This window comes from Chaetura pelagica, unplaced genomic scaffold, assembly GCF_000747805.2.
Source record: "Chaetura pelagica isolate M959 unplaced genomic scaffold, ChaPel_1.0 scaffold4, whole genome shotgun sequence".
NCBI lineage: Eukaryota > Metazoa > Chordata > Aves > Apodiformes > Apodidae > Chaetura > Chaetura pelagica.
The window spans coordinates 88,196-94,185 of record NW_009952882.1 but is presented as its reverse complement, the minus strand read 5'-3'; the positions used below and the strand labels follow the sequence as shown (position 1 = coordinate 94,185).

The 5,990-nt window shown below is 44.6% G+C and overlaps 1 protein-coding gene across 1 annotated transcript in view; it reads left to right on the top strand.

Annotated features, from left to right (window-relative positions):
- Positions 1-869: 869 nt before the first annotated feature.
- Positions 870-5,990, top strand: part of SSPN (sarcospan) — a 5,725-nt gene continuing 604 nt past the window's right edge. The window contains exon 1 of the mRNA XM_009995415.1: positions 870-926. Coding sequence (XP_009993717.1) covers positions 870-926 — 57 coding nt within the window. The remainder of the gene's footprint in view (positions 927-5,990) is intronic.

The following is a 5,990-nucleotide window of genomic DNA, read 5'->3' as shown; positions in this document are numbered from 1 at the left end:
GCAGCAGCTTGGGTCAAAGATTTGCAACCTGTACTGGTGACATAAAAACCCTACTGGTTAAGTCTTCTGCTCATTTTGGTAGTTCCAGGGACAATAACTTGAAACACAACCTGGAGTCCTCTGTCTTTGTCGGTCTGATTAAAAAAGTCCTTCTGACTAAGTTTTTTGTGCTTCTGTGTCTGTAAAATGACAGTCAAATCTCTTCCCTCCTCAGAAGTGCATCCACACATATGAGGCTCTTACATGCATGGCTTTAGCCCCTACTCAAACAACTTACATACACACTGCTCCTGGAGTTACTGTCCTGTTAACACAGAAGGGTGTTATGGCTTATAAAAATACTATTTTTTGGGTTTGTTTTTTTTTTAACTTTGACACATTTTAAATCTCTTCCCTTGCAGGTCTGTGTGGTGTCCTTAGTGGGATTTGTTATGCTTTGTATTTCATACCAACCTGATGAGAAGACATGTGTGCAATTCACAGTAAAGGTACCCTATTTCTTTTTTTTTTACTACATGATGTTCCTCATCTTCTAGAGTTCATGCCAAAACTTGTCCTCTGTCTTTGTCGGTCTGATTAAAAAAGTCCTTCTGACTAAGTTTTTTGTGCTTCTGTGTCTGTAAAATGACAGTCAAATCTCTTCCCTCCTCAGAAGTGCATCCACACATATGAGGCTCTTACATGCATGGCTTTAGCCCCTACTCAAACAACTTACATACACAGTGCTCCTGGAGTTACTGTCCTGTTAACACAGAAGGGTGTTATGGCTTATAAAAATACTATTTTTTGGGTTTGTTTTTTTTTTAACTTTGACACATTTTAAATCTCTTCCCTTGCAGGTCTGTGTGGTGTCCTTAGTGGGATTTGTTATGCTTTGTATTTCATACCAACCTGATGAGAAGACATGTGTGCAATTCACAGTAAAGGTACCCTATTTCTTTTTTTTTTAATTCCTTGTTCTTGTCATATTGTTACATACAATCAGAAAAGTTGTTAGTGGGGCTATTTTTAAGATCACATTAAAAGAAATGAAAATGCACCTGAAATGCAGGAATAGTTTTCTGGTATTTTTCAGACAGCTAAGGAAGAAACTGTAGCCCATAGAGGGGAAACTAATAACAAATACTTGAAAACAGAGCAAGATACCTTTTAATTTGCTATATTTTAAGAATATTAAAGACACTCAGGTCAACAAAGCTGGAATAATTTGGAAAGTGTTCAGTGAAGGATTGGGGGTTACTGGTTAAGTACAGATATTCACAGGGAGCTGGGGAAGAAGTAGCATGGGATTTAATGGGTCCATGGAAGTCTAGTTTAAATTTTTCATGCTACCTAATAAGCATCTCAGGATCTTCCCAGCACATTCGCTCCTCACCATGAAATAAGAAACTGTGTGGGCACAGACAGATTAAAAAGAGAGGCTGGAAATCTCTGCTTGCTCACCTCCCTGGCTGGGGAGACAGGGCTGTACCTGAGCAGCTGTGTCACAGCACATGGTGCTTTTCATCAGGGTCCAGCATTGGCAAACCTAGGAAATTGCTAGCAAACCACGGGCTTGAGCATTCTCTCACAAAGCAAATCCCCATCCAAGCGTTGCAAGGGAAGGGCAGAAACCATGCACCATGCCCCACCTTCAGCCCCCCAAACTGGGCTTCGTTGACACGGGTAAGCAAAGAGAAGAGAAAGGCTGAGAACACTTGTTCCAGATGGGATACTTTTTAATACCGATTTTCTGGGCTGTTTTTCCTTATTCTCAGAACTTTCAGGGCTCACAGTATTTTGCAGACTCTTAATAACGAAGGAAAATACTGACACAAGCAACACAAAACAGCAGTGATTATTAACTGAGAAAGACAGAAGGAAACTAAACACAAGGAGCAGCTTTTCAAAACCTGGCATTCATCCTCCCTTAGAAATTAGACCCCGGTGTGTCTTTTGTGCCTCTCTCAAGCTTCTCCCCTACTTACATAAAGAAAGGGAGAAGAAGAACAATTGTTTCTGCCCTGTGATTGCCTTTACATTCTCACCCCATCACCTTTACACCTCCAAGTCAGCCCTTACAGCTGCCTGGGGAGCTGCTGGGCTGGGCGGGAGCTGCCACGCCAGGCTTTTTATTGCTTGCCTTGCAGCATTCAATTGAGCTTGGCATCCAAGCAGGAAGGGAGTCATCCCTCATGGTGGGCTGGGCAGCTCGGATATCTCTGCCACCCTTGGCAACACCACCCACCCTGGCAGTGAGGAATGCGAGCCCTCGCTCTGGCAAGAAAATCAGCCTTTTGAAAGTGCTCCCCAGGCGGTGTGACTCGGGTTCCTCCTCATCACCTGGCAGAATTAGAGCTAAGGTCTCCCTTGAGAGTCTTGTGGTTCAGTCAATAGCCCATGGACTGTTGCTTACCCTAAGAACCCTCCTCCCCAGAATCCACCTTCCCGGCGTGCCACAAAACCCCAGCATTCCCAGGTTGTTCATCTCTCCTGTCCCACATTCCCACCAGGAGCCGTTATCCCACAGTGTTTCCCCTCCTCTCTGCAGCTTCTGGCTGCAGGGAGTGTACCTATTTTAAACAAAGTAGGAGCTAAAAGTCTCCTCCAGGGCTTTGATCACACGGGACTCATCTAAATCTTCAGTATCACTTCTCAGATCTTCAAATGTCAATTAAAGTCTGCCTCTGAACAAAACAACAAACAACCCAAACCCAACAACAAACAAACCCCCAAACCAGCTATTCAGCGACAAGGCTGGGGATGCAAAATTACAATAATGACAGAAAGTTGAGCAACTTCGGTCATTCTCTGCTCCTTTGGGGGCTTGATTCTTTGTTCAACTTTGTGGTTGAGTTCAGAATTATCTGCCCTGACTGTTCTCTCAGGGCCTTGCTCCCCAGCCCAGGCCTTGCTCTCACATTGGTGGCCACTGAGGCTTCCAAGCATCATCCTACAAGAAAACCTTTCCTGGGGCACAGTAAGCACCCCGGGATCCCTTGCATAGCCCAAGGGTCATGATGGGAGGAGGACCACACACACACACATGCACACACACACAGGCCAGGAGAATTTTAGTCAATCCCAAAGGTGACCCTATCACCACTGCAGTTGACTCCCTGGGTGGAAAAAGCAGGAGACCAGTGCAGTCCTCTCTGCCTTCCTCAGACTTGACAGCTGCTTCTTTCATTTCACACTTGCCTGACTGAGCCCTAGATCCTGTTAAAAAAGGGGGTGTGAGAACTGTTTTCAGCAGAAGCCCCTTCCTGAGTCTACCGTAGGTAGACTGTGAGAAAGGGAAACCACCACCCAAGGGAGAGGGGCTTTGCTCTTCAGGGAGACAACGGTGATTCTCAGGTAGAATTTCTGCCCCCACCCCACCTCTGCGTTTGCAGGAAGCATGAGCTGCAGTATGGCAAAGCAACATGCCCGTCCTCTGGCACACTGAAAAATAAGGACTGCAGAGGAAAATTTTGAGATCTCCTGCTAATATTTGACAGATCATTCACTGTGGCCCTCCTCACGGCACCTCCTGCAGTAGCGTGACACCCAGTCAGCCCCAGCAGCCCATGCCGTGACACACCACGGTTCCTGTTCCCTGCACAAGCTTGTGCCTGAGCCACCACTGCCTTCAAAAGGGATCCCCTGGGTCCAAGCCTGCAAACTCTTCCGGTTTCACCTCTAATAATTATGAGAAACCTTTTCCATGAGGAGCTTGACACGTTATTTATTTGCTTTTTGTCACAGAGCAAAACTATTTCCAGTAAATATTGCTGAAATGTTTCCTCCTTGTATGAGGAACCTGAAGGAAGATGAGCTGCCATACTCTGACCTCATCATATGCTGTCCCTCCCCGCTTCCCTTTTCTCCATTTAAACAGCAATCTCAGTGTCTTATCTCTCTGAGCCTGTTAAAAAACAGTTTTCCAGTGGCAAGTTCTGGTTCCTGGGCAGAGCTCACTACGTGGTTTTATTTGCGATATTGAAGTTGCTTCTAGGTCTGGCATGTGATTAATCTGCTGATGGGATCTCAGCACTCACTGTCTTGTGCTCCCTCACAAGCAGTATTTGCATTTGCCTCACCTTTGATATTTGGAAATGTGTTGATTTTCAGCAGCTCACAGAGAGATTCCTCTGCAAACATCTCGTGAGAATAATAAGCTATTTGGAAATCGCCCTGTGCCTCTCCATGCATCCCTGCTCACCTCTGAGGATTGCTGTAAAAGCTGCTCATGTATTTGGTGCATTTCAAGGGGATTCCAAGATTTCCTTCCTTTTAGGGAAGGAAACAAGCGAATTCTTGCTCACTGTACCTGGAGTGTAGCAGTTTAGGATATGGATTTCAGCCAGGGAGAGTCAAGCACACCATGTCGTCCTGGCTTAGTATCTCATTTATTAGGGAGGCCTGATTCTGTCCTGCCAGTCTGAACCCAGTGACTCCCAAACACTGGGACATCTGCATTGCAGAAAACTTTGGTCTCTCAGAGAAGAGGAGCAGCCATCAATATTTGTTCATTTTCCATTTTCCCCATCAAACACACTTGCACCATCTTTTCAAGTAGTGCTGAAGGGCTACAGATCAGCACATCTTGAGTGGGGGAGGGTCTGCCAGTCAGCAGTGCTCCCTTCTGTCTGCTTTATATGTGGAGGTGTCCCCATGTTCTGATTTCACCTTTACCTTGAAAGCTGTGGGGGTAAAGTATTTGCATTTAATAACAGCCACCCTCATTTTGAAGCTGCCCTTGGTTTAAGGCTGCAGGGGAAGTTATTAAATTTAATAGTAGCCAAGTCTTGGAAACAAAGATCTTGCTGTAAGAATTTGATGATTAAGGGGAGAAAATATATACAGTGCCTTAAGATTTGCAATAAGCCCAAATATTATTTTTTTCAAGCTGGCATCTGAATAGGAAGATCTATTCACACTGTAGGTATAAGACAAATACACCAGAAATGCAAAGTTTATCAAGACATACATACTTGGAGATTCAAGGTCATAAAAAATTCTTTTACACTCATAATTTGCTTGTGGTATTAAGGTTAAGAGAGAGAGGCTGCCATTTAAAATAACAGATTCCTAACCATGTCATGTATCTGACAGATAAGACACCAAGAAAAAGGAAATGTTTTTACAGCGCTGAACAGAACCAAAATTGCTATTTTGGCTAAACACAGAATATGTTTTAACATCAATGCACACATCTTTTGCATGCAGCTCAGCAACCTCCGGTTCCAGCTATCAAAAGCAAAGGAAGTCCATATGCTCTGCTATCCAAAGGTCTCAGGTGCAACCCAGAATGACAAAGTCTCTGAATCACTTTTTGTTTCCATGAGCTTTTGCAGGTGGACTCTGCATAGATACCCTTGATAAAAGTCACTATATTTTAATGCTGCCACTGGTGTGAGGAGTAGTGGGTGACAAGCAGAGCCCTGTCCCCATGCCATAGCCCTGGGAAATGAAAGGTGCTCACTGGTCTTTCACCCCTTTGAAAGACTCCTCCATGTTTATGGGGCAAGTTTTGGAAGGAGACTGAGCACAGCACATGCTTTCTCATCTTGATTTGCATTCCCACTCCACAGTAGGACCTTGGAAGCAAGCAGGCTGGCTGCCTTTGCAGGGCAGCAAGTGGGAGATTAGCTACCTCGCTGCCTGATTTGCAAGTATAAATCAGATTTGTCTGGGCATGCAATCCAAAAGCTGGGAATAACACATGAGCAAAGTTTCAAAAACTACTTTCAAAAACGTTGCTTCTCAGCACAGCCTGGGATAAGATGTCAGCCCAAGCCTCCGTCTGCTCAGCTCTGCTTCAAGGCAACTGCATTAATTTATCTCAGCTAATGACTGTAACTCTAGCTAATGAAGGTACAACACCAGAGGAAGATGCTTCCTCTCTGTAGAATTTCTGCCTCTACAGAGGCACAGATTTCTTGGTGCTCTCATCAGGTCTCAAAATTGCAAGGCAATACTCATATAAAATACGCAAGGCAGAATTACTAGTTCTTGAGATGACCTGC